The sequence below is a fragment of the Nilaparvata lugens genome, chromosome 13 (genome assembly GCF_014356525.2).
Source record: "Nilaparvata lugens isolate BPH chromosome 13, ASM1435652v1, whole genome shotgun sequence".
NCBI classification, from domain to species: domain Eukaryota; kingdom Metazoa; phylum Arthropoda; class Insecta; order Hemiptera; family Delphacidae; genus Nilaparvata; species Nilaparvata lugens.
Genome location: NC_052516.1, coordinates 8,402,100 through 8,429,484, shown reverse-complemented (window position 1 = coordinate 8,429,484; position 27,385 = coordinate 8,402,100). Strand labels below are relative to the sequence as shown.

Below are 27,385 nucleotides of genomic sequence, written 5' to 3'. Positions count from 1 at the left end.
TTGGTGGCTTAAACTTAGAATAAACCACATCATTACAAACGAGACTTGATATGAATTCAATCCAGTTTGAATTGATATTTGGTTCAAACTGGCAAACGACACCAAGGGCCGGCCGTTTGCACACAGTCAAAGCTTGAATGAAATCCAATCAGCTTGTGGCTTGAACTCAAAATGAATATTATTATAATGCATGGAACCTGACATGGATTTGATCCAATTTAGAATGAAAATAAGTTCAAATTGTCACTGTGCAAAGGCATTTGATGATTTTTAAAAAAATGATAAATTTCCATCATCCAGTTCTAGTGCATTCTGGTGACATAAGCACAGGTAGGACTTCTACACCGATAGAAATTTGTTGGTTTCAGCTGATCTGTAGCGGCTAGTGTTTTGATTGGTGTAGGAGCCCTACCTGTGCTGACGTTACCATCAACCACCTGTCATGCACTATGGCTTTGTTTATCGAGGTAGGCCTAGTGCCACTCACTGTTTTGGAAAGCGAATTTTCTGATTCCAGCTGTTTAAAGTCAAGAACTTACCTAAATCCCGAACTAGGAAACCGACCCTTATAATTTTCACAACCATACAAGATTTAACTTCTACAACCGTAGAATAAAAAGATAGATAGATATATTACGTCTGGTTGGCCTCAACGGCGTCAGACAAGTCAAAGTGCTAGCAAAAAGCGAGACACCATTAATTTTTCATAAATTTATAATATAAATACTGGATATTATCTAGTATATAATTACTATTTGTCTTTGACTCTTATCACAGTAGTCAAAAAAGTCCTTCAGACTATAAAAGCACTCTTCCTTTAGAAATAATTTCAAACTTCGTTTAAGACTGTGCAAAGGCTAAAAATAAACTTTCTACTGGTGATATTTTTCATAGTTTTTCGATTTGTATATCATCAAGCTATCAAAATGAAAAAGTTTTCTCAGGAAAATTTTTTTTCCGATCATCGATTTATGAGATATGAGCGCCTAAAGTTCACATTTTTGGGACAGAACATTTCAAATTCTGTAAGAGATAAATCCATGAGATTCAGAGGATAAATATTCTTCATGGTATTGCTGATTCAATAAAACAAAAATGTTTTGAAAATATTAATTTTTGAGAAAGTTATTCAATTTACTAAAAATGACCAAAAATAACTCAAAAGAAGTAAACATGTTTTGGTCATTTTTGGTAAATTGAATAACTTTATCAAAGATTGATATTTCCAGGAAATTCTTGTTTTATTCAATCATCAATACCATGAGGAATTTATCCACTGAATCTCATGAATTTATTTTTCACCTTATTCGAAATGTTCTGTGCCAAAAATTTGAACTTTAGGCGCTCATATCTCATAAATTGATGATCGGAAAAAAATGTTTTTCTGAGAAAACTTTTTTATTTTGATAGCTTGATGATACACAAATCGAAATACTATGAAAGATATCACCAGTAGAAAGTTTATTTTCAGCCTTTGCACAGCCTTTTGAACTCCTTTATCGTTAATATTTCCCGCAACCGAATTGGTAGTACTTGGTAAATCTTTCTACCAATATAACTGGGTTTTTCTTCATACAAAGTCAATCTCTGATATTCCAAGAAGATACTCTTATGTCATGTATTATATTCATGCGTCTTGTTAATGGTTTGTAGTGAACACCTAATTTCCAAAATGTGAACACACATTTCCAAAATATAGAGACAGAAAGATTGTAATAGTCCCTAATGTGTTCGTGGATGCAACCTCAACATAGTGGGCAATGCTTTCTTTTGACAAATGAAAATTTGCTGAAGTTCACTCTCTCTAGCACCCCATAGGGCCACTGAATATATGTAATATGTGATTCAGATTTTTTATAATTATTCTTGCCTGTGATAATATTACATTAACATTTGAAAGTGGAAGTAACTCACCAAATCTGATTTCTTTATATGTAAATCGTACATTGGGAACATTTTCATCGTAGTTGTTAGGATCAATGGCCTCTTCCAATTCCACTATATACTTGATTTCCTCTATTACAAATTGGTCCCCATCTTTTTCAACAGTGACGCCATCGTAGTAATCAATTTGTTTGATTGGATGACTGTTTTTCGTCCGCAATCTATTTTCCACTCTATAGTATTCGTTACTGTGATCCTGTCATCCAAGAAAAATTCTCTATTAAGTTTGAAAATTCAAATTCATCGAACGCACGTAGCGAGCTCATTTTGATAGCTTGATGATAATTATACAAATCGAAAAACTATTAGAAAGAATAGTATATTTCGCACCTAGGGCCGAAAATGAGACTTTTCCGGCTCGAAATCGGTTTTGAAGTCCGAGGCCGTAGGCTGAGGACTAGAAACGATTGAGAGCCGGAAAAACATTTTTGCCCGTGGTGCGAACGCTATTTTTTGCCACACAGAAAAATAAACAATATAATAATATGAGAATAATTCTTTATTAAGCACTTCCGAAAGCAAAAGTGGAAGCTCATAGCTCTAGCAAATCCGAATATCAGGAAATTGTCCAAGTATTTTTTTTTATTCTGATTTGTCTAAATAACCTAAAAGATTATGTTCAATTATGTGGGAGGTTGAGTTTATACTTTTTTATTCTTTCAAATGACAATGATATGATCTTATAAATGTTTTAATTATTGAATAATAAACACAAATAATGAAAAGTTTTTGATCAGCTGTTTTAGCACACTTGAAATTTGGCCAATCTGAATGTCAACGGAAGTTTAGGTTAGAAGTTCTATCCTACTCTGAAAATAGAATTATTTGAATAGTTCATAATATATATCTTATCTGTATTTTATTCATCCAAATAAAATGATAGTATATTATTACAGAATACTTTATTGAATTCTAAAAGCATAATATGATTCCGTTTATCCACCATGTTCCATGATAAACGCTGTACTAGGAGGTTTGAGGTTAGATTCTATTATACTCTGAAAATTGAATTTGAATATTTTATAATATCTCATTATTTGTATTTCATTCATCCAAATAAAATGATAGTATCTTATTGCAAAAACTTTATTCAATTCTAGAAGCATAAACTGATTCCGTTTCATAAACTATTTTGTAAACACGTTCACATCAAATCAGAATCAGCTGACTTCAAGGTTATTTTACAGCCCTAGGGCCCCTTAAAAATTTTACCGGCCTGGTCAGAAAACAATCACTTTCGGCCTCCATATGACGCACGTAAACCAGCTCATTACATCCAAGTGGGGCGAAAAAATTTTACCGGCCTGGTCAGGAAACAATCACTTTCGGCCTCCATATGACGCACGAAGACCAGCTCATTACATACAAGTGGGGCGAAAAAACTATTATACGAGTTAATACTAATGACTGGAGCCTCGAGTCATCAGGCTGAGAACAGCTATCCCAGTCACCGTTATCAGATTTATCAGATTTTGTTCCTTTTCATTTCCAAATTTGAAATAGTCACTCACTGGGAAGAAATTTGAGAGAAAAATATTAATATATTTGAAATTATCAGCAGAACTTTGGGTAGAAAAGCCAAAACAGACACGATTATGAAATTTTATAAGGTAATGGCCACTCCAGTCCTCTACGGTAGTAAATCATGGGTTACTACTATCATAGAGAAACAATAGCATAAGTAGATATCCCATGGTATAGGGCGTTTATGTTGCAACTTTTACTGTTATCCCAAGCCGATAGTTCACATAGTTCTTTCCTATGCAGCTGTGTGACGCTGGTAGTCTCTCAAATTGTGTCGTTCATACACTCTCACCCCAACAAAACAGTAAAAATTGACAATAATCGACAGTAATCAGCTTGAGATAACAGTAAAAGTTGCGACATAAATTCCCTATACCATGGGATATCTACTTACGCTATTGTTTCTCTATGCTACTATGAAGCCACTTGAAAGTAGATTGCAGGCAGCCGAGATGAGATTTCTCCGAAGAACCAAGGTATGTAACAGAAGAGATCATTTCAGGAATCCAATATTGAATATCTGCAGTATGAATGAAAGAGTTGCAGAGAATCGGCATCAATGGAGGAAGTATGTCCAAAGAAGCCAGCTGAGAGAATTCCATTAAAAATCTTTAATTAGGCCTATCAGCCAGTAGACAAAGGAGATGTTGGCAGACCACGTAAGCGGTGGCAATAATAGGAAATTCTGCAATATTATAGGTGTATTCGAATAATTAGCTGGATGTGAGTTGGAACAAGTTATAGCCTAATCCTTGTTTTTAAGATGAAGATGAAGAAGAAGAAGAAGAAGAAGAAGAAGAAGAAGAAGAAGAAGAAGAAGAAGAAAAAGAAGAAGGAGAAGAAGAAACCAAAGAAAAAAGTTAGAGGATAATGTCAAGTCTTTGATAAAACCTAATAGAATTTTGATAAACCTGATAATTCATATAATTTAATAAAAATCTATAATTTATTGAAGCTCACCAGACAGTGGTAGACTCTCATTGAGTGATCAAAGTATTCCTCCAATTCGTCTTTCTGCATTACAACGGGCACATTCGATGCATCAAGCTTTGCAACTCGTATCAGCTCACGGTTTTCCAAATAATGTATTGTAACTTTTTTCAAACTCAGTCGATCGCATCTTGTGGAAAAAAATGAAATTGAAATTTATTCACAACACTGACATATTTTACAAATATTTTTACAATGCAATCATTATAAAGAAACAGTATCATGATGAAAAAAGAAAAGAACTTCAGTAGCTTAAAAGCTGTGATTGAAGTTCTACACTATTGTTATAAAATAGATTGAGACTATCACTTTTGTTCTATTTGCATGAAATATCCATTCAAAAATCATGATTCAAGATTCAAAATCATTCATTTGTTATATTAAATGCAAAACCTCACTGTTATAGCTATGGTGAGATTAAAGTTATGAAGTCAGCACCTATATTGAGGTCCACATTATAATGGCAGTGTTTGATTAGCAATGGTATTGCTATCCTTGTCTATCATTCAACAAAGCGGATAGCACTATCTCTTTCTCGCTTTGCTCTGTTCCCAGATCGTCTTTTAACAATGTAGTATTAATTATCAATTAACAAAATATTCCATCTCAACTATGAAGACTCATTATGGAATTATTAAGAAAGATAATTTCTTGCTTGATGGAATATAATTTATTTTGAACGAGAATGAACAGTCACATCAATAAAACTGAATACCGTCTAAAAGTGATGTTGTATTCTCCAAATAAAATCACGAGATTTGTGTTGGTGACCTTGTTGTTCCCAAATAAAATAACAAGTTCTGTGTTGGTGATGTTGTATTTTTCAAATAAAATAGCATTATTTGTGTTGGTGACCTCGTTGTTTTCAAATGAAACAACAAGTCCTGTGATGTTGTATTCTCCAAATAAAATCACGAGATTTGTGTTGTTGACCTTGTTGTTTATAAATCATCACCAACACAAAACTTGTAATTTTATTTGAAAACAACAAGGTCACAACACAAATCTCGTTATTTTATTTGAAGAATACAACATCACCAACACAGGACTTGTGATTTCATTTGGAAACAACAAGGTCTCCAACACAAATCTCGTTATTTTATTTGAAGAATACAACATCACCAACACAAATCTTGTGTTTTTATTTGGAAACAACAAGGTCACCAACACAAATCTCGTTATTTTATTTGAAGAATACAACATCACCAACACAGGACTTGTGATTTCATTTGGAAACAACAAGGTCTCCAACACAAATCTCGTTATTTTATTTGAAGAATACAACATCACCAACACAAATCTTGTGTTTTTATTTGGAAACAACAAGGTCACCAACACAAATCTCATGATTTTTTTGTGAAATACATTATCACCAACACAGGAATTGTGATATTCGAAAAAAACAAGGTCATCAACACAAATTTTATTTGAAAACATCAAGGTCACCTACACAAATTTTGTGATTTTATTTGGAAACAACAAGATCATAACACAAATTTTGTAATTTTATTTGGAAACAACAAGGTCACCAACACAAATCTCGATAGGAGAACAACGTTGCCGATCCGCTGCCTTCTATAGACGGTAGATGATTCAGGTTTATTGACGTGACTGTTCATTCTCGATTAACATAAATTATATTTTATTCAGCAAGAAATTATCTTCCTTAATAATTCCGTAAGGAATTTTCATAGTTAAGATGGAATATTTTTTTAATTATTAATTAATACGACATTGTTGAAAGACGATCTGGGAACAGAGCATAGCCGAGAAAGAGTTAGCGCTATCCGCTTTGTCGAATGATAGACAAGGATAGCAATACCATTGCTAATCAAACACTGCCATTATAAAGTGGACCTCACTATAGGTGCTGACTTCATAACTTTAATCTCACCATAGCTATAACAGTGAGGTTTTGCATTTAATATAACAAATGAATAATTTTTATTGCAGAATACAACATCACCAACACAGGGCTTGTGATTTTATTTGGAAACAACAAGGTCACCAACACAAATCTTGTGTTTTTATTTGGAAACAACAAGGTCACCAACACAATGTTTTTATTTGTAAAATAAATAATGCCTTCCCAAGTCAAAAGTGATTTTGTATGTAGTAGTGATCAGTAAACCTCGCGCAGTACCTTAAAAAACCACAGCCTCCTCTAATACTGTATATCAGTATAAAATCATCAAGATAGGTGCCAATCCGTGTGATACCTCCAATGGCTGATTGGGTTCACCTATCACTGCCATAAATCTCACATAATACTCGTTCAATCTTATGAGATGTCTATCAAATTTTCTATAAAATTTATCACTGTAGATTTTTGTACAGGCCTAATCAATGGTTTTATGGTAAATCAAGAAATACAGTTACTACATTCATTCTACTTGTATTGTAAGTTTCATCTAATATTATTGCTTGTTGCTAGAATATTCTTGATATCTAAATAATGATGAACTTTTCAATTCGGCACTACTTACGTTATACTGTATTCGGCTGTGGCTTTAGGATCAGGTTCATAGATTTTTCCAATTTCTAAGGTAGCTCCTTTACTTTGAATTTTGGTTCTGAATACCTCATTCGCAGTTCCATCAAGAATATAGTACATTTCTCTTGCAACATATTCTTTCAAGCTGAAATAAATATCAATGAGTATTTTCATTGATTGATTCAAGTGTCACAAAACGGATGATACAGAGCAACAACTGAATTATTAAAAGAAGAAGAAGAAGAAGAAGAAGAAGAAGAAGAAGAAGAAGAAGAAGAAGAAGAAGAAGAAGAACAAGAAGAAGAAGAAGAAGAAGAAGAACAAGAAGAAGAAGAAGAAGGAAAAGAAGAGAAAGGAGGAGAAGAGGAAGTAGAAGAAGAAGAAGCAGATGATGATGTCAGGACAAGTACAGTCATAATAGTAGATGAGTAATAGAGGATTCAACCAATCACAACCCAACCAATGAGAGACCAGCAGATCAGTCGTCAAGAATCAAACCAATCAATCAACTACAACATGAACTTAACAAAAACACAGAAGATTCTATAAACTTCATTACAAAAGCAGTTGGTAGTCTTTAATCTGCAATATCTGATCTGAAATAGAACTAATTATCTCTTGTTACTTTATTACAAGTTGGATGGAAGATTTTGAAGCAGAAATTGATGATGTAATAGTGTAATATTGAGAGGGTAGTATTGTAGTTGTTTTTGTGTATCTTATATTATTTTTCAGGTTTTTGAACTGAAATGAACTTTGATTCTAACTGTATGATGAACCCTGCGTTTTTAGTGTGAGAATTGACTCTGTCTTGTTGGAATTTGCTAACTTGTTGCCTAGTTGTCAAAATTAAAGCAATTTTCGTGCATTTCCCAAGTGCAGTTTCAATTTCATGTCGAAAAAGCCACTGTATTTGAAAATTGTACGAGCATTGACCTTTTTGCAGCTTTGGCTTTTCCACTGGAAGTTATGCTCAACGCTCGTGGAGGGGGAACAATTTTCAGTGAAAAGGCCACAGTTCGAATTGAGACATAACTGGGAAAACATGTAACGGTGTGCGAGCCTCGGTCCTCTGAATGGGCCCATTTCCCATTCGGAGGGACAAATTGTTATGTTTTCAGTTATCAGTAATTTTTATCTAGTTGAATAGGAAACCAAATTTAATAGAGTTAGTGGGAGTAGAATCAGGAAATTATTTGTGCGTGTGAGTTCCAGTATAGTGAGTTTTCTTAATCTTATGTGTGTGATTCTGAAGAGTCGAAATTTTAATTTTAAAAATGGTGAGTGCCAAACATTTGTTGTTTTCGTATTATAGCTCAAAATTTAGTGACATAGAATGACCGAGGCCCGAATTTAGTTGCAGCAAGCTAGCAGGTTCCCAAATTGTATAGATTAAACAATTGAGTACGTCTTCTTGACCTGAATCGATTGCTGAATAACTTTGTTCTGTTTGAAAATTTAACATGTTAAATGACTTTTAATAATTTGTTCTACCGATTTAGAGTTCAATAAACCTGAGGTTGAATTTTAAAAGTATTTTCCTTTGAAGTTCCTGGCTCGTAGTTACTATAGTTACTATGTTTGCTAGAATATGTGACAATGATGATAATCTGTGCATTTGAATGAACGAATCCACTTATAGCTCCCAACCAATCAAGGATTCAAATACCGGTAGATGAATTGATAGCAGTAAACTTTAGCAAATATTATAGAAAAGAAGAAACAACCCCCCTCCGTTTACATTGGTGGCCAGCGGTGGTATAGTCTGCAAGAATGTCTATCAAACCACATGTATTTTTATATATTTCATATTTGGAAGATTAATAAATAGAGACTAATATGTCACCGGTTACAGAAATGATTTCAGGTGTGGTGTAGGGTTTAAAAATACCTCCACCGGTTACAATGACACTATAGAGAAACTCACTTGAAATCTGATAATGCTCCCACAGTAAATCCGGTATATTCCGATTCGTCCTCTGTTTCATAATAAGCAGATCTTTCCGAGACTTCTTCAGTTTCATCTTCACTGGAGTTCTCTGAATTTTCCCCAGTTCCCTTATCATTGGGTTTTCCCGAATTTCCCTTAGCCCCCTCATTCGTGGATTTTCCCGAATTTTCATTACCTCCCTCATCCGTAGGTTTTCCCGAATTTCCCGTAGCTGCCTCATCCGTGGATTTTCCCGAATTTTCATTAGCTCCATCTTTTATGGGTTTTCCTGAATTTCCATTTCCTTCCTTATTCGTGGGTTTTTCTGAATTTCCATTACCTCCCTCATCTGTGGCTTCTTTCGAATTTTCCTTAGAACCCTTATTGTTGTGGTTTTCCGGATTTTCCTTGGCTTCCTCATGATTGGAGCTATCTCCATTTTTCATAAACCTATCGAAATTATTATATAGCATTCTCGCTTTTCCCTCTGAAAAATCATAATAATATACACAATGAAACTACAGTATAACGTTAAGATTATATTGAGATTGAACTACATTCTTTTTTCTATTCATGTAACTATGTTTGACCTTTTCAATTCACTAACTATGTACATGCTTATAAATCAATTCATAGCAACTAACAATAAATATGTCTCTAATGAGATTAATAAAAACAATATAAAAAATGTAGTACCCTCTCTATTTAAAACATTTTAAAACTCTTTAAGATTTTAACATCTTGAAAATGCATGGCCAAAGTAGGCCGGAGCTAGTCGTTATGTGTAAAATATTTTAAATAAAAAGGGTACCACATTTTTTTATATTGTTTTTATTAATTTCAATTAAGTAGCCCATATATAAGTGAAGTGATCTATAACGAGATCTACGTTTACCCCATTACCCGCGCACAAGCCTAGACATTATGTGGGCATCACTCTCATCAAAAATAAATTGCAATTTTATAATAATTCTCTTGTATATAAATAAAAATTATCTATCTGAAGTAAATTTGTATAGTGGTGGGGATTCTCTTGCTAGAAGATTCCACTTCTCCTGAATTAGGTCGTCAATGGGCCCTACGACCGTCAAACTTCAACCGGGACCGACAAATTAACGTGCCCATCCGATAACATGGACTGAACTGGTCAAAAAGTTTTGGTGATGATAGAGTTTCAACCCGGGATCTCTAGGCTGTTACGCAAGCACTCTATTCACTATAATGAAGTCAACTTTATAATGGCAGTGTTTGATTTGCAATGGTATTGCTATCCTTGTCTATCATTCAACAAATCGGATAGCGCTATCTCTTTATCGCTTAGCTCTGTTGCCAGATTGTCTTTTAACAATGTAGAATTAATAATTAATTAACAAAATATTCCATCTTAATTATGAAAATTATTCAGAAATATAATTTCTTGCCTAATAAAATATACTTGATTATTTTAAACATGAATAAACCGTTAATATCACATCAATAAACCAGTATCAGCTACCGTCTAGCAAGGCATTGACAAGACAGAGGATCGGCAACGTTTTTCTCCATCTTTCTCCACTGCCATTATAACGTGGACCTCACTATAGACAACGGATCACTCCTTTCATCTGAATAAAGCCTGGTTTTCACTAGTAGAGTTGGTGGTCGAGTAACTGGCATACTAACTCTACCGAGCTAACTCTACTCTACTTACTTGGTCGAGTAACTGGCATACTAACTCCACTCTACTTCCTTGGTCGAGTAACTGTTTTCACTACAATTGAGAATAGTTGGTAGAGTGTGTTGTCTAGTGAAAAGAAGTAACCTTAAAATGTCAATACTTTTTAATAAATAACCAGTTTTAATAAATTAATACTTTTTAATAGATAACAATACTTCTTGAACTTAATAGCCTACGGCACAACTCTACTATACTAGATCGAGACTGTTTCCATTAGCATAGTAGTGGTAGAGTAGAGTCAGAAGCAGTGGTGGTAGAGTACTATCCCCCGGTGCTGTACCAGTCTACTAAAAACTATACTCCTACTCCATACAATATTACTTCTGACTAGGAGGAATATGCGGCGTGGAGAAACGGAGGGGGATCAGCCAATCACAGTGATGGATAGAGTCATAGGTGGAAGCGCAGTTGCCAATTTGTAGATTAGAATCAGTTGAGTCAGTGCTCGCAGAGAGGAAACTTCGTAAGTTTAGCCTAACATGAGCGCCTGAATTTACACTAGAAATTAGAGAACACTGGCCGGATCAAAACGGTAACATAGCCGCTGTTGTATCCCTACCGCTCTATGCCTTCTCTGCTGCACATGTACATCCCAAGTCAAAAGTTATTTTGTACAGAGTATAGTACTCTACCATGAACGTTTTCATTGGGAGATTTCAAAAGATAGTTAGCACTTCCCAGGGAACTATACCACTTACTCTACTAATGAAAACCAGACTTAAATGATGGAAAATGAAAGTCTGAATAAATGATGTGATAGAAAGATAAAGATGATGAGCTTCATATACAAGGCTGTAACATATGAATAACCACTTCTTATCTGAATGAATATATTGCGAGATAGAGAGAAAGATGATATAAAATCAAGCACTCACCAAATTTCACTACAGCATAAGTTTCTTCATTGAGATATTTGAATTCAGTCAATTGCAACTGTGGTTTGCCAATGTTGGTGAGGCCAAAGTAAATTGTCAAGCCATCAAAGTAGAATATTTCCTTTAAAAATCTATAGTGATCATTTGATTTGAATGAGAATGTATTCATAACTGCAAATAGTCTTTTTCCGCTCTATACAAATTGAATTTGGAACAAACAATAAAGGAATTAAGTTCTGCCACATACTGAATCTAATAAGTAGAAACTAGTAAACATAATTTTGAGGTTCATGAAACAAAAAATCATGTAAAATACAACAGACCAACGCTTTATTATCAAGAAATGGAAAATCAAAGTACCCTTGTTTCAAATACTTTACTCAAAACATGTTTTATAAACAGTAATGTGATTATCAAGTTTATATTTTTATATTTTCTTGAAATGTAACCTTTTTTGAAAAGTTTGAATAGAAGTTTTTTTGTCTTTTTTCCTTAGGGCTACTTTTCAATATGAATAAAAATAGAAAACTGAGTACCCTTTTTTAAAATTATTTCCTCACAACATGTTTTGGCTTTATAATGCAATTATCAGGTGCTTGGAAAACCAATTATTTTCCAAACACTTGATAATGGTATTATTTAGCCGTAACATGCCATGACGAAATAATTTGAAAAAAAGGGTACTCATATTTCTCTTTCTGTTTATAAAAGTTTTTTCTTATTTCTTGATAATTTATATTTTATATGCAATAAAACATTGGAGTGGATCTCACCCTCCAAAGTGGATTCTCACATTTCAAAGAATGGACCTTGATATGTTCAAAGCTCCGCCAATTTATGTAGTACATGCAAAAAATATTATCTTCAAGTTATTTCTTAAATGCATTTAAATTAACAATATTATAAATAGGTATCCCATATTTTTTTTCTTTCTTATCATGTACAGTTCAATAATTATTATTTAAATTTATATTATGTAAATTCATCTAGAACTTTGCTGATTTCTAAGCTGATTCCTTACATGTATAAGCCAGTGTATAATGTCTTAATAGACGATATTATTTCCTATTGTTTTGTAATAGGACCACCTTCATAGTTTATTTCTCTTTTTTTTCCTCCAGTATTGCTAATGTGATCTAGTATAATGTGATAGCTTAATATATACTATATTATTTTCTTCGATATTTGTAATTGATCAATACTATTGCAGAACTGTTAAATAATTATTATTTATCTCTTAAGTTTGATTCAATTTTATTGTCAATTTTTGTAAATGTTACCATAGGCAACAGTCTAGTAACAATTATCAATAAATATCTATCTATATTGCAATCTAAATGAATAAAGCACTCAATCATACAATCAATCCCTACCAGTTGAACCAGATAGTATCGTTCTGATCAGTTTACTATAGTCCATATGAATTTACTTCAGACTTGGAGGAAAATGCAGCGCAGAGAAATGGAGGGAGATCAGCCAATCACAGTGATTAATAGAGTCATAGGTAGAAGCGCAGTTGCCAATTTGTCAGTCGTCTGACTACTTTCAGACGGGAAACTTCGCATGTGTAGCATGAACACATGAACAGTCACTATAACTTTTATCTGAATGATAGAACATTAACAGTCACTAATAGAAGTTGGAGAACCCTGACCGCTTCAAAAAGCAGCTTCTCTTTGTCTCAGATACAGAGTAACGGCCAGCAACGGTCACAGTTATCACATAGTTATTCAAAAGTATTCTTCGAGTATCTATAGTGAGGTCCACGTTATAATGGCAGTTTGTGATTTGCAATGGTGTTGCTATCCTTGTGTATCATTCAACAAAGCAGATGGTGCTATCTCTTTCACGCATTGCAAGGTTGCCACATCGTTTATCAACAATGTAGAAATTCAACTAATTGACAAAATAGGGTTAAGGTTTAGGTTATATTTGATAATGTTTCATAAGGATAGGTTAGGTTTTTGCTTTGAAATTGCAATATGCTAGAAGGGGCTAGGGTCCAGGTAGAGTTATGTTTTTTGTTGTTTCAAAGGTGAAAGGATAGGTTAGGGGGTTAGGAGTTTGCTTTGAAATCCGAAGTATTGAATGTGAAAGGGTTAGGGGTTAGGTTTTTTAAGTTATATTTGATAATGTCTCATAAGGCTGAGTTAGGTTTTTGCTTTGAAATTGCAATATGATAGAAAGGGCTAGGGTGCAGGTAGAATTATAGTTTTTGATATTTCAAAGGTAAAAAGATACTGTAGGTTAGGGGGTTAGGATTTTGCTTTGAAATTGCAATATGCTGGAAGGGATTACAGGTTTTTACAAATATTTATGTTTATTAATGTTTTAAATATAAAAGGGGAGGTTAGGGGGTTAGGATTTTGCTTTGAAATAACAATATGCTGACCTAGTTATAGTGGTTTTTAACATTAGTTAAATAACAACCGTTATATTTTATTAATTATATTATTAAAAGGTACTCTCTCTTTTATTGAATGAAATGATGATTATATATTGATTATTATATCGAATTTAATGATAAATCATCATTGGATAATAATATCATCATCAAAGTGGAATGCCGGCCTCAGTTACAGTGCTCGGTAACCATTGTCACAAAGAACATTACATTCAAAGAACTGACTGGATGGAACGGGAAAAAACCGTTACTAACGCATGCGCGATACTGAGCTGTCTGAGACCGAAAGTGTGTCTTCAAAACGGCAACATCGCGCCTCTGTATCCCTCCCACTTTCTCTGCTGCGCATGTCCATCTCAAGTAAGAAGTAATTTTGTACAGAGTATAAGTGCGCTAGGCTAAGGAAGTTGTTGAGAGTCGTTTTCAAAAACAGCTCTGATTATAATTGTATGCTCACGTTATTGTCGTCAGTACAATTCCAAATCATGAGGCGCACAGGTTGAATGAAATAGTGGAAGCTAGAAGCGTCTCCTTCGTAAGTCAGTTCAGTGTGGAAAGGAGAATGATCTTTAAGAATCTCCTGTTCTGGAAGTTCGTCAAGCTCCTGGCAACTATTAACAGAAAACGAATAATTCATTTCTGGACCGAAAATTGAGTGGTGAAGCAGTGATGTGTGATCTCATCTATATAATAAGAGAGATTAGGGTTGTGTTTGTTCGTGTATTCGTTTGTTGACATCAAAACATGTCAACTAGTGGATTGCATACCGGAAAAACAGGAATGATTTAGATCTCCAAATTTTGCACATAGATTCTAAAAAATATCAATCTCGTGCACCTGGGAGCCCAAATTTTAATTTTCCTTCTAGATTTTCAGAATTAATGCTTAAATTTCATTAATGGTAGGCTACATTCGATTACATTAAAAATCACCAAATCATATGGTCGAAACTAAAAAAGGATAACATCTTTTTCTATATTGCTTTCTACATGAAAAACATAGTTTTGAAACTTCGTTTTCCTGATGCAATGTTTAGGCCTACACGTGGCATGGATTATTAATTTTTCAGCTAGAACAATTTTTGAGACAAAGTGCTAAATAAACGTCTACAGTTTCATCGGCAATATGAAAACGGAAAACGCATGCAGTTAATTAATATGTTTTTGAATGGAGGTGTTGTTATTTACATAACAAAATATACCTATTCTACCATTTTTATTTAATTAAGATTTCAAAATTATTTGAGCCCTGATAGGATGACAGACTCACTGTACAGTCAGTCGAAAATTTTAATATTTGAATGACGGTATTTTGGCAAGCTAAGCAAAAAAAAAAAAATAAGGTCATATGCACCTTTTCGTTATATCTTCAAATGAAAAATGAGTTTTGTGGGTTGTCAAAATTCCCTCTGAAAGGGAAACTATTCAACTTATTCTATCTTTTAGTCAAATAACAATGATCATCACTATATATAGGAAATATATCACTATAATAAGTAGGGGTAAAGTGAGACTTCTGTCTCAAAGCTGCCCCAAAGCTGGAGAAAAGCTGCCCCCAAATCTGCCCCAAATCTGATTCTTGGTTCTAACCTTGCCCAACCCAATGTAATCTGATCTAACCTAACCTAGCCATACCCCTAATCTCACAATAAACCTCAAATGAAGATTTCTCACTTTTTTGGAAAAAAAAACTAGATCCAGCTTTTTTTATTTCTTGAATAACTAAGAAACAGTTAATTTTACAAAAAAATTACAAGAATAACTTTTTCCAGTAAATCTAATAACGAATCCATTGACACCCCATTTGTCAAGATTGAACAAAAAATAAGGATCTCATGGGAAAACTAGATCCAATAACTAAGAAACCGTTAATTTTACAAAAAATTACAAGAATAACTTTTTCCAGTAAATCCATTTGTCAAGATTGAACAGGGAATATGGAAAAAGTAGATCCAATTTCTTGAATAACTAAGAATAATTTTTTTCAGTAAATCCATTATTTGTCAAGGGATCCTAACTCTGAAACTGAGCAACAAGCATTTTTATGTTGAGACCCTTTCTTAAGCAAACCTTAGCACTAAACCTCCCCCAAAATGGTGGGGGGGGGGTTGGGGGGGGCTTGACCCTCTGCCTTCAACCAGCTAAGCTTGAACTACTTGAAAACTCACCTCAGGTTGTATTAAACATTTATTATAAAAATAGATCATGAGTGTTGATAAATTTGGTCAATATTTGTATGATAAAGATAATAATAGTGATATTAATGTTGATATCAGAAATTTGATTCAGAATTTTTTCCATTTTTTACAATGTATACCATTAGCTGCAACTTTCATACCAAACATCAATCTCAATAATGAAAAAGAATGGAAGTATATGACTGATCCAAACTTAATCCAACAATTCTCACTCTCTTCTGGAATCTCTTTCAAAGAATGGTATGAAAAAAATGTAATAAATATAGGTGAAACATCTTAGGTTTAGGTGAGTACACCCAGAAAGAAATGTAGGTTTGGTTACCCAGACCAAGAACATTATTCAACTTTAATGAAAAATCTAAGCTCATATAGATAGCACTATATCATCACAGTCAGTATGTTGCTTTGAAGAAAGCTGATAAATTGGATAATAATATAAAATGCTTTAAAATTAAATTTGAAGAAAATGGTTGAGATCAAGACAAGAACAATTCTACAAATCAATGGGATGATACTGAAGGTAAAATATTGATACATTTGTAGATTATACTTTTGATTTGAATATTGTCTAGTTCTTTGTTATTTTATAGAAGATTTATAATACTCTTTTTACTGTTCCACTCAGTGGTGTATATTCAAACTCATTATCATAGAGGATTAAACAGTAGGCACTGGTTTTTTCTGAGAAATTATTTGTTGTTTCCAATGTCAACTTTATGTCTATTGCACCAGATTCCAATAGTTCATTTTGCTTACTACAGTCTATAACAACCAATGGTGCATATTCATCAAATGTTTTATAATCAATTGATGTACTGCTGTTATAAGGATAGTATTCATTTTGGAATTCAGAGAACATGTGATACAATAAATGTTTATTACCAACAATATTTTCATAGGGGAATGATTGAGCATTTAAATAGAGATTAACATTGTTCAGATTACAGAAATCGAAATGTGACCTGTTAGCAGTTATAACATTTTTCCTATTCCTTTGTAATCCAAGAATAATAAATCTAGGTTTCAATATGTTTGAAGTTGTCTTAACTGTCCATTGAAGATTAGTAGTTTCAGGTAATTGTGGAAATTCATGCAATTCTCATGACCTGAATGGAATGGTAATTGGTATATCACTATGTGTTAAACACAGCAGATCAAGACGAACAGTGTCAGAAGCATGTATGTAGGGTACTTTCCATTGTAGTTTTGTAATATCAATTTTCACCGATTTTGCTGTCTCTGATTCAATACAATTTAAGTCTGATGATGATCTTAATAGAACAATTTCCTGACGAACATTTAATAGAACTTTTCTATAGTCTTCCATTACACCTAACCACATATCCAAAGGAATGCAAAAGCAGAATTTATCTAAACTTTTCCATCCAGTCAACTTCCATCCTGCATTCTCCATAATTTTTTCATTGAGTTTTGATTGACGTAGATAGTTTTTCATGGTTGTTGTCAATCCTACATTACGTGTGCGATCAACTTCAACCCCTCCCAATTCATATCTGATTTCATCAAATAGGTATGCAACTCCATTATTGATAAGTGGAAAGTCCTTGGTTTCAACATCATTCTTATCTTTCACTTTGATTTCGCCTTCAATTATGAGAAAACTTCTACTTGGAAGTGTATAAATATCTTCTTGTTTTAAACTAATTCAAATTTCATCATTGTAATTAAATGTCTGTTGAATATATGGTGTGTGAGTGATATACTCATATTTGGTAATACTCTCATCAAGATGTACACTCTGATCAACAAGTAATATATCCGACTTGACTTCTTTCTTATACATTTTTATTATATATTTTTTTCTTCTCAATACAACCTGAGGTGAGTTTTCAAGTAGTTCAAGCTTAGCTGTTAAAGGCAGAGGGTCAAGCCCCCTCCCCCCCACCCTGTTGGGGGGGGGGGGTTTTAGTGCTGAGGTTTGCTTAAGAAAGGGTCTCAACATAAAAATGCTTGTTGCTCAGTTTCAGAGTTAGGATCCCTTGACAAATAATGGATTTACTGAAAAAAATTATTCTTAGTTATTCAAGAAATTGGATCTACTTTTTCCATATTTTCTGTTCAATCTTGACAAATGGATTTACTGGAAAAAGTTATTCTTGTAATTTTTTGTAAAATTAACGGTTTCTTAGTTATTGGATCTAGTTTTCCCATGAGATCCTTATTTTTTGTTCAATCTTGACAAATAGGGTGTCAATGGATTTGTTATTAGATTTACTGGAAAAAGTTATTCTTGTAGATTTTTTGTAAAATTAACGGTTTCTTAGTTATTGAAGAAATTGAAAAAAGCTGGATCTAGTTTTCCCATGAGATCCTTATTTTTTGTTCAATCTTGACAAATGGGGTGTCAATGGATTCGTTATTAGATTTACTGGGAAAAGTTATTCTTGTATTTTTTTTGTAAAATTAACGGTTTCTTAGTTATTCAAGAAATAAAAGAAGCTGGATCTAGTTTTTTTTCCAAAAAAGTGAGAAATCTTCATTTGAGGTTTATTGTGAGATTAGGGGTATGGCTAGGTTAGGTTAGATCAGATTACATTGGGTTGGGCAAGGTTAGAACCAAGAATCAGATTTGGGGCAGATTTGGGGGCAGCTTTTCTCCAGCTTTGGGGCAGCTTTGAGACAGAAGTCTCACTTTACCCCTACTATAATAAAGGAAAGAACTGGATTATAAACGTAGCCTATACAGGTGTAAAGTACAGGGAAATTATGTTTGATGCATTATCACGTCAGAACTACTGGACTGATTAACTTAAAATTTGGCATATAGATTCTTGCTTAACCGAAGGTGGTTATAGGCTAATTTTAAATTCTTCAAGATTTGATTACATCAAGTTTTCAATTATTTGTCACGCTTCCAGTTTGTATGGAAGCAGCAGAAGATTTCTCTTGAAAGGGAAATTAGAAGATAGGTATGATTGGGGATCCTTTTCGAATGATGAAAACAGGATTTCCGTCACACCCAAATTTTTTTCGCCATTTTGAATCCAACTTCTTTTTTAATTGAAAGGTGGTCATACTGATTTACTTGAAATGCAGCATATAAATTCTTAATCAACCGAAGATTCTTATAGGCCTATTTTGAATTCTTCTAGATTTCATTACGTTAAGTTTTAAGAAAGATCCTTGCGAAGCACGGGTCACCTGCTAGTAACCTAATAATACAGAGTGGCCCAAAGGTCAGTTGACGCTAGCAATTTTCAAGGTCATCTGTTGATACAAACCAAGCCACAGTTTAGTTTGATGGTTGTTTGTGATAATGTGTTCATTGACATTCGATAAACAATGAATATAAATTTAACTACAGAACAGCGTGTAACAACGTGTCAACTGACTTATGGGTCACTCTGTACTTTTGACAACGAAACTTTTCATAAAAATTTTGGAAAAAGATAGGGCAGGTTCAGCCTATTTCTCCCTCATGGTATCTATATTATGATTATAGTTGATATATACAAATCCGAGGCAAAGTTAACGTGAATTTAACAGTTCAGGGGAAAGTTATACAAACACAACCTTAATGCTTATGCAAGACCTCTGTGAAAATATTATTCTTGGGCACGAATTTATGAACAATTTCTCCAGTATAGAAATACCATTTATTGGAGGTAATAAGCCACCTCTTACTATTTGCGGAATAACTCAAGCAAAAATTCCTCCTTGCTCCCTTTTTCAACATCTCAAACCCAATTGTCAACCAATTACCGGTACAACCAAATCTCGCAAATTATCAAAAGATGATGAAGATTTCATTTCCAATGAAATTCAACAATTACTGGAAGATGGCATCATAGAAGAAAGCCACACACCTTGGCGTGCCCAAGCATTTGTTGTTAAACCCGATAACCGAAAAATGGATGGTTATAGATTATTCTAGAACTATAAACAAATTCACTGAATTGGACGCCTATCCCATTCCAAATATGGAAGATTTAGTTCGCAAAGTAGCTCAGTATTCCTGGTATAGTACTGTAGATCTGAAATCCGCATATCACCAAGTACCAATCTTACTTGAAGAAAGGCAATACACAGGATTTGAAGCATGTGGGAAACTTTATCAGTTCTGTCGTATTCCTTTTGGTGTCACTAATGGTGTTTCAGCTTTTCAAAGAGTAATTGATTCACTCATACAAAAAGATAAATTATTTGATACCTATGCTTACTTAGATGACGTCATAATTTGTGGAAATTCAAAAGAAGAACATGACACTAATCTTGAACGGTTTCTTGCAGCAGCTTCAAATAACTCACTTACTATAAACAAGGAGAAGAGTAAATTCTGTCAAAAGGAGATACGTTTCCTAGGATTTTTAGTTGGAAACAAATCATTACGTCCAGATCCCGAACGCCTTGAGCCTCTACTTAATATGCCCCCACCTCCTAATCCCAAAACTCTTCAGAGAACTGTGGGCCTCTTCGCACATTACTCTCGATGGATACAAAATTTTTCAAGTAAAATTCATGCCTTGGCACACTGTACGCTCTTCCCTCTTCAAGGAAAGGCCCTTGCAGCTTTTGAAGATCTTAAAAAAGAGGTAGCTGCAGCTGTAATACATGTTTTTGATGAAGGAGGCATTCTCACTGTAGAGACTGATGCCTCAGATTTCTGCATAGCAGCAACACTATCTTACAATGAACGTCCTGTTGCATACTTTTCACGAATGCTAAACGAAAGTAAAAAACGACACTCATCAGTTGAAAAAGAGGCATATGCCATTGTAGAATCTATTAGGAAGTGGCGTCATTACTTATCTGGTCATTTCTTTCAACTTATTGCTGATCAAAAATCTGTTTCATTCATGTTCAATAGCACGGCAAGAGGCAAGGTGAAGAACGAAAAAATTATGAGGTGGCGCCTTGAGCTATCTCAATACACCTATGAGATCATTTACCGACCTGGAAAAGAGAACATAACTGCTGACGCTCTTTTTCGAGCATGTGTGATAATGGGATGTATCACATCAAAACAAGACTTGATAAAATACCATCAAGACCTCTGCCACCCCGGCATCACAAGATTTTTTCACTGGACTTAAGCTCATAACCTTCCATACTTGGTAGATGACATCAGAGAAGTCTGCATGGAATGCAAGATCTGCTCAGAGCTGAAGCCAAGATTCAACTGTTTCAAAGGAAAATTGATAAAAGCAACTCGGCCTTTTGAAAGGATCAACATTGACTTCAAAGGACCCCTGCCATCATCAACTAGAAACAAGTACATCCTCACTATTGTGGATGAATATTCGAGATTTCCCTTTGCCTATCCCTGTCGAGACATGTCATCAGAAACAGTAATTCAAAATCTCATTGACTTATTCACCACATACGGTTATCCTTCATACATACACACTGATAGAGGGACCAGTTTTCTATCAAAAGATGTCAAAGATTACTTAATGTCCAGGTGTGTAGCTACCAGTTCCACAACACCTTACAACCCTCAAGGTAATGGACAGGTGGAACGCTACAATGGAATAATTTGGAAGACAATCCGTTTAGCCCTATGGTCCAGGAACATGGATACTTCTCACTGGGAAAAGGTACTCTTAGAATCACTAAGCAGCATACGCTCGCTTCTCTGCACGACCATCAATTGCACACCTCACGAGCGAATGTTCATTCATCCTCGTAATCCCATGTCTATGACAAACTTGCCATCCTGGCTGATCAACGCCAAGGAGGCATGGATGAAGACCTTTGTAAGACTCAGTAAGCATGATCCTGAAGTTGAAAAGGTAGAAATTATTCATTTGAACCCTCATGTTGCTCAAGTAAGACTTTCTGATGGAAGAGAAGTTTCTGTCAACATTCGTAGATTGGCCCCGGTAGGTTCCACCACTGGGAGGGAAGAATGATATGATAATCATATGTCATAAATCAGTTGTTTGAATTATTCTAAATCATCAGAAAGTTTGTTATTTTATCTCAGTTTATTTTAGTCAATAAAAGCCATTATTCTAGCTCTTCAATGGTCTCTATTTATTACAATAGTGTTTTCTGAAATAGATGAAATAAGGTGCGTACAGACTTATGTGCCACAAACACGCGCATTTCAATTCTCAACAACTGATGCTAAGTTTATTATTTCTACTATCACCTGTGATTTTGAAGAATATTAACTGCTCGATGATGTTATAAGATGTTATAATAACAATTGTTTATGTTGTAAATAATAGTTTAAAATTGTGACTAGTAACTAACAAGTAATGGGACATGATAGGATAATGCCATAGAGAATTGGTAGCATATATGTAAATGTAAATTTGAATGTAAATGTACATGTGAATGTACATGTAGATTGTATCTGTATTTGTATTTATACAGAAACATTAATAATAATACTCGTATGGCTATTATTGGTGGGGAGTCCCTGACGGAAGCTCCACCTTGCCTGAATATACATAATTTAAGCCAGCAATGGGCCTTACGACTGTCATACTTCAGTTGGGACCGACAGTCCAACGTGCTCATCCGATAACAAAGAAACAGTGCCCATTCCCCATTCTAACCATCTAATGATGCTTACATCTATAAATCGTATGTGTGAAACGTTTAGGGCCGGTTTCCGAGCTCGGGATTCAGCTAGGTTCCAGATTTTAAACAGCTCGAGTCAGAATATTGGCTTTCCGAAACGGGGCGTAGTCATAGTCATGTTTAAACTAGTAGTTCTGTAAACAGTAGACCTCACGCAGTATTCTCATCCACAAGTACCTGATTGAAACTATAGATCTTATGGAAATACAGCAATAGACTGTCTTCTCCACACATCTGTGTAATCACTTGTCAGCTGATTTATGATGAATAATTCTATAGTCTGATTTTTACTCTAATATTGGCGAATGAAGGAGGGTCCTTTTCCCTTTTATATTATCCTTGAAATGCAAAATTTCCAGAAACTTTGTATATACGTCGACGTGCAATCAAAAAAATAACATATTACCTGTCAAATTTCATGAAAATCTATTACCGCGTTTCGCCGTAAATGCGCAACATATAAACATTTAAACATTCAAACATTTAAGAAAAATGCCAAACCGTCGACTTGAATCTTGGACCTCACTTCGTTCGGTCAATTAAATTTCGAAAAACTAGAAAATTGAACACAAAATAAAATGAAGAGAAAATAGTGCAAAGTTTCAGCTATTTTGAATTATTTAGGAATGTTTCATTTCAAGGAGAAAAGTTTCCAATTATTATAGAAATGAGAAAATGAGGATTCATTTTCTGCAACTATTTACTGCGACTACACCCCATTTTGGAAAGCCAATTTTCTGACTCCAGCTGTTTAAAGTCTAGAACTCACCTGAATCCCGAGCTCGTTAACCGGCTCTTAATGTGCCTACAGATTTATGCACATTCCTCTTTTCATTAACACTAAAGCTCTGCTTATTAAATGTGTATCATAGACACAGTTGAACAAAAGCCGGTTAAATTTTAATCGTGATTAATTCCACATGAATTGAATATGAATGATATCTTCATTTGTACAGAACATTAAGGACCGGTTGCACAAAAGTCGGTTAAATTTTAATCGTGATTAATTTCACGTGAACCAATCACAGAAGCCTTCTTTTCAAAAAGCCTCATATAATTGGTTCTCGAGTAAATTAATTGGGATTCAAATTTAACCGGATTTTATCCAATTGGACCTATAATACCACTACCTCCGTAAACAAAGCCGTAGTGCATTTGTGTGACGTCAGCACAGGTAGGGCTCCTACACCAATTAAAATTAGTTGATTTCAGCTGATCTATATCATCTAGTGTTTCTTTATCATGAAACTTACCTTCTCAAATTTAAACTCATTCGGAAGATTATGAAATGGAGAAGTTTTTGAAATATTGAAACCACTATAATTACCCGGAGAAAAATCGAGAAAAAACGGTTTGAATTTGAAGAATAGCATTTTTCAAGTTTAAAGGCCATTCCACACAGCATGTGGCGTGCGTGGCTGGACGCACGCTAGCTACTATTCAAAACATCGCTTCCCAGCTAATCAAATGAAGCAATTCAAATAGCAGCCACGGCCACGCGGGCAATGCTTGCTATACTAGCCACGCGTGGCTACCGTTCGCTCTCTGAGCGATCTTTTCAAACGTGTCCGGCCACGTTTTGGTCCGAGCATGCACAGAACGTATACTAGACGTATATAAATGTAAAGAAAATGAAAACTCAGTACCCTTTTTTTGAAATATTTTATCACAACATGTTTCGGACATTTATGCCATTTTCAAGTGATATCAGAAAAGAGATAAAAATATGGCATATCAACTAGACGTATACTATCGTATAGAATGTATACTATCATTGTCAGCCTCAAGGTCGCGCATTAAATGATGGAATTCGCCATAGGTGTTCCTTTTTTTATTGATTGGATGTACTCACTGGTCCCGTGCTGTCACCGAATACAATAAAACCAGCTCATTATCACTACTACTGCTGCTGCTCGAGTCATCAAACCAAGGTAAGCCACAAGAAAATCCAGATTCACACCACGGGACCATCGGAGTTGACATCTTTCTGCATACTGACGGGAAACGTGACCGGTATAGCATCGCAACAGTTGTGGCGGTGTGAATTGGCATGTGGCTAGCGTGGCCAGCGTGGCGTGCGTCCAGCCACGCACGCCACGTGCTGTGTGGAATGGCCTTAAGCCCTAATAAAAAACTACAAAATATCTGACATCGAATAAAATTACATTAATCTTGTTCGATTTTTTTTCTCTTTTCAACAATACCCTTGAAATTGGAATTCAAGTAGTTTGTTTTCGAGTTATTGAGTATTTAATGACCGGAAGTAGGCATATTCTGAAAATATCGAAAAATCGATATATCCTGAAAACTAAGGTCAATAAGAGAAAAGTTTACTGAACATTTTTTGTCAGAAAAGTCGAGTAGAATCTATGGTCGACGGCTGTTACAACCTTGGTGAGAAACCCTGTATATATAGTAAACATCTTTGGATGGTAAGAATTTATTTTTCAAAGGCATGAACATAACCTATGTATAATATTTGGAACTAAATTGGGAAATTGAAAAAGTTTTGGTCAATAACCTGTTTTTTTCTTTTCTGATCATTGTATTGTTTGTGCTAACCTAATAAATAAATAAATAAATAGACTCTCCCCAAGTATTTTAAGCCTCAATTTATCAACCCACCCCCCAAAAAATAGACCCCTACCTTCAACCCTCACAATAGAATAATTAATATGTATATTAATTGTATCAAATGAATGAATTATTGAAAAGGGACGAACACATTTTGCTTAGAACAAGGAAAGATGACATTCCCTTTCAATGGAAGCTCTCAACGATGAATGAAATACGATTTTAATGTTTAGGGTATCACTCACGTCGAAGATATTTGAATTATTATGATTATAACAATGGATGAACTATAGTGAGGTTCACGTTAAAGGAGAACAACTTTGCCGATCCTCAGTCTTGTCAATGCCCTCTATAGACGGTAGCTGACCGTACACCTGAACGGCTGATACAGCTTTATTGATGTAATATTAACTGCTCATTCTCGATTTAAATAAGCAAATCTTTTCATCATCTTCACTTCAGGGATTAGGTTTATTAATTAACCTGTTCTGGTATCCATCTCTTTCTTGGCCTCCCTACATCTCTTTTTCCAGTGAGTTTATAGTTTTGGACTTTACGTGGCATTCTCCCAGGTGGCATTCTATTCAAATGACTGCACCAGTTGCGTCTATTTTGTATAACTCTTCCATGCAGAGGAGCAACCAATAAAACCTGTCTTATATCAGTATTTCTGATTCTATCAACTGTAGTGCAGCCAAATACACTCCTTAGAAACCTCATTTCTGCAGCTTGAATTCGACTGTCCATTCTACGTGTGTGAATCCAATTCTCACTTCCGAGTCGGAGTCAGAACTGCAATGGTATTATAGAACTTTATTCTGGTTTCTCAGAAACCTGGTTCTGGTTTCATTATATTTTATCAAGCAAGAAATTATATATTATAATGAGATACACTAAGATAAAATATTTTGTTAGTTAATTATTAATTCTACATTGTTAAAAGACGATCTGGCAACAGAGTAAAGCGAGAAAGAGATAGCGCCATCCGCTTTGTTAAATGGTAGACAAGGATAGCAATACCATTATATACCATTAAAACACTGCCATTATAACGTGGACCTCACTATAGTATTTCCATGCTTAGGATATCACTCACGTCAAATTAGAGTTACGATGCCCATATTTCTCTGTCCATTTGGAGCCAACTATCATTTTGTTCTTTGCATAGTATTCGTAATGTATTCTATGGCGGTACATTCTGTTGGCTGAAAGTGGAAATCCAAGTTTTTCATTCGCTCCTATAGCCCTGTATACACAAAAAATAGAAAACACAGTTAGTGAAGTACAGGGTCAAAAGATGAATTGACAATTATAATTCAACCAATATATGAATGGAAGGATAGACTAAATGAAAAAGAATATGCAATACAATCTAGATAATAACAGTGTTAATTGAACGAGCCAAGCTGAACTTTTGAGTTGATCCCAGGTAGCACACCTACGTGTTTCCAACGTTGAAATTTGGTTGTTGAGGTTGAATAACCGTTAGCGGTTGAATTTTTCAACGTTTTAAATGCAACGTTGTTTTCAACGGTTGATCTATCGTTGAAAACACGTTGAAAACGAGCTTCCAATTCCACCACTCACAGCGCTACAGTAGTCCTTACACAAAAACGGATCTATCAACGACGATCGACTGATCAACGCGACAACGCCATTTCTTGTTTGAATTCTCATCACGTTGATGAAAGCTGTGAACTCATTTAGAAGAGTCTTCCTATTCCACTTTGACTTGGTAAGTTTATTTAATTTATTATTCTTATTTAAAAGATGAGATTGTTTGGTGATTTATTGTCTAAACTTCAAAACAAATATTGTGTGTTGAACATATTAATTATGTTTACATTTGAGGTTAGGGTTAGGTAAGTTATATTATGTTTTAAATTAGAGGGCTCTAATTTAATATAATTATTAAAAATTAATATAATACAATAAGCTTGGTTTTAAGTATTTTACATGTAGCCTACTACTTAACTTCCAAATAAATTACTATTACTTTGATTCCTCCACAAATATTTTCATTATGCTATCTATGTATTGTTTTTGTCACAGGACTGCTTGTGTTGAGAAATTCCATCGAACTTAATATAATAACACTGAACTTAATATAATATAAATCACTTAACATCAAAGTGATTGCTTTTAACAAGTTCAGTAATTAACTCGGTGATCCAAGAAATTGAA

At 34.4% G+C, this 27,385-nt stretch overlaps 1 protein-coding gene across 1 annotated transcript in view; it reads right to left on the bottom strand.

Annotated features, from left to right (window-relative positions):
• Positions 1-27,385, bottom strand: part of LOC111055500 — a 145,582-nt gene that overhangs the window by 46,515 nt on the left and 71,682 nt on the right. The window contains exons 16-22 of the mRNA XM_039439723.1: positions 26,298-26,447; positions 14,336-14,489; positions 11,475-11,667; positions 8,880-9,369; positions 6,945-7,097; positions 4,429-4,588; positions 1,915-2,140 (exon numbers count right to left, since the gene is read on the bottom strand). Of these exons, the coding sequence (XP_039295657.1) occupies positions 1,915-2,140; positions 4,429-4,588; positions 6,945-7,097; positions 8,880-9,369; positions 11,475-11,667; positions 14,336-14,489; positions 26,298-26,447 (1,526 nt within the window). The remainder of the gene's footprint in view (positions 1-1,914; positions 2,141-4,428; positions 4,589-6,944; positions 7,098-8,879; positions 9,370-11,474; positions 11,668-14,335; positions 14,490-26,297; positions 26,448-27,385) is intronic.